At 61.4% G+C, this 1,459-nt stretch overlaps 1 protein-coding gene across 1 annotated transcript in view; it reads left to right on the forward strand.

Annotated features, from left to right (window-relative positions):
* LOC104916443 (zinc finger protein neuro-d4-like) overlaps positions 1-1,443 on the forward strand; it is a 4,127-nt gene extending 2,684 nt beyond the window's left edge. Inside the window, exon 2 of the mRNA XM_010727483.3 lies at positions 822-1,443. Coding sequence (XP_010725785.1) covers positions 822-1,029 — 208 coding nt within the window. The 3' untranslated portion in view covers positions 1,030-1,443. The remainder of the gene's footprint in view (positions 1-821) is intronic.
* The last annotated feature ends 16 nt before the right edge of the window (positions 1,444-1,459 follow it).

Raw genomic sequence — 1,459 nt, forward strand, 5'->3', positions numbered from 1 at the left:
CCCATAGTGTCCGCCCCATGGATGTGGGGTGAAACCTGGGGGTCTGGGGGCTGTTGGGGGGCAGAATTTGGGGGTCTGTGTCTGCTATGGGGCCGTGGGATGGGAGATGTGGGGCTGGGGGGTGGGAGTTGGGGGTCTTTGGGGTCCACCTCTGTTGGGGGTCCATCTGTGGGTCTGGGGCACAACTTCTGGGTCCCAGCCCCACATCATTGCCCCACATCATTGCCCCACATCACCTCATTGTGCCCCACACATCAGCCTACATCACCCCACATCACCGCCCCACATCTCCACCCCACACATCACCCCACTGTGCCCCAAATCTCCACCCCACGCATCACCCCATTGTGCCCCACTGATTCACACAGCCTCAGTGAGGACTTCTATCGCGATGCCATCAAGCACTGCCCCACTGTGCCCCACTGTGCCCCACTGTGCCCCACATCTCCACACATCACCCCATTGTGCCCCACATCTCCACCCCACACATCACCCCGTTGTGCCCCACTGATTCGCACAGCCTTGGCGAGGACTTCTATCGCGACGCGATTGAGCACTGCCCCACTGTGCCCCATTGTGCATCACCCCGTTGTGCCCCACATCTCCACCCCACACATCACCCCGTTGTGCCCCATTGATTCACACAGCCTCAGTGAGGATTTCTATCGCGATGCCATCAAGCACTGCCCCACTGTGCCCTACTGTGCCCCACATCTCCCACACAACACCCCGTTGTGCCCCACATCTCCACCCCACGCATCACCCCGTTGTGCCCCACCGTGCCCCACGCATCACCCTCTGTGCCCCACTGATTCGCACAGCCTCGGCGAGGACTTCTATCGCGACGCGATCGAGCACTGTCGTTCCTACAACGCCCGGCTCTGCGCCGAGCGCTCCACGCGGCTGCCGTTCCTGGACGCGCAGACCGGGGTGGCGCAGAGCGACTGTTACATATGGATGGAGCGGACCCATAGGGGGCCGGGTGAGAGCGCAGCCCTGCCCCACAAGTGGCCTCTGCCCCACAAGTGATCTCTGCCCCATAACGGGGCTCTGCTTCATAAGTGACCTCTGCCCCACAAGTGACCTCTGCCCCACAAGTGCTGCCCCACAAGTGACGTCTGCCCCATTAAGTGACCTCTGCCCCATAACAGACCTATGCCCCATAATGGGCCTCTACCCCATAATCTCTGCCCCATAAGTGATGTCTACCCCATTAAGTGACCTGTGCCCCATAACAGACCTGTGCCCCATAACAGGGCTCTGCCCCATAAGTGCTGCCCCACAAGTGACCTCTGCCTGACAAGTGACCTCTACCCCACAAGTGCTGCCCCATAACAGACCTGTGCCCCATGACGGGCCTCTGCCCCATAACCTCTGCCCCATAAGTGACCTCTGCCCCATAACCCGAGGATGGGGGAGGGGTCCCAGGGTGGGGATCCTTGGTGGGGGGGTCCCGTGG

This window comes from Meleagris gallopavo, unplaced genomic scaffold (genome assembly GCF_000146605.3).
Source record: "Meleagris gallopavo isolate NT-WF06-2002-E0010 breed Aviagen turkey brand Nicholas breeding stock unplaced genomic scaffold, Turkey_5.1 ChrUn_random_7180001899293, whole genome shotgun sequence".
In the NCBI taxonomy this organism is placed as follows: Eukaryota; Metazoa; Chordata; class Aves; order Galliformes; family Phasianidae; genus Meleagris; species Meleagris gallopavo.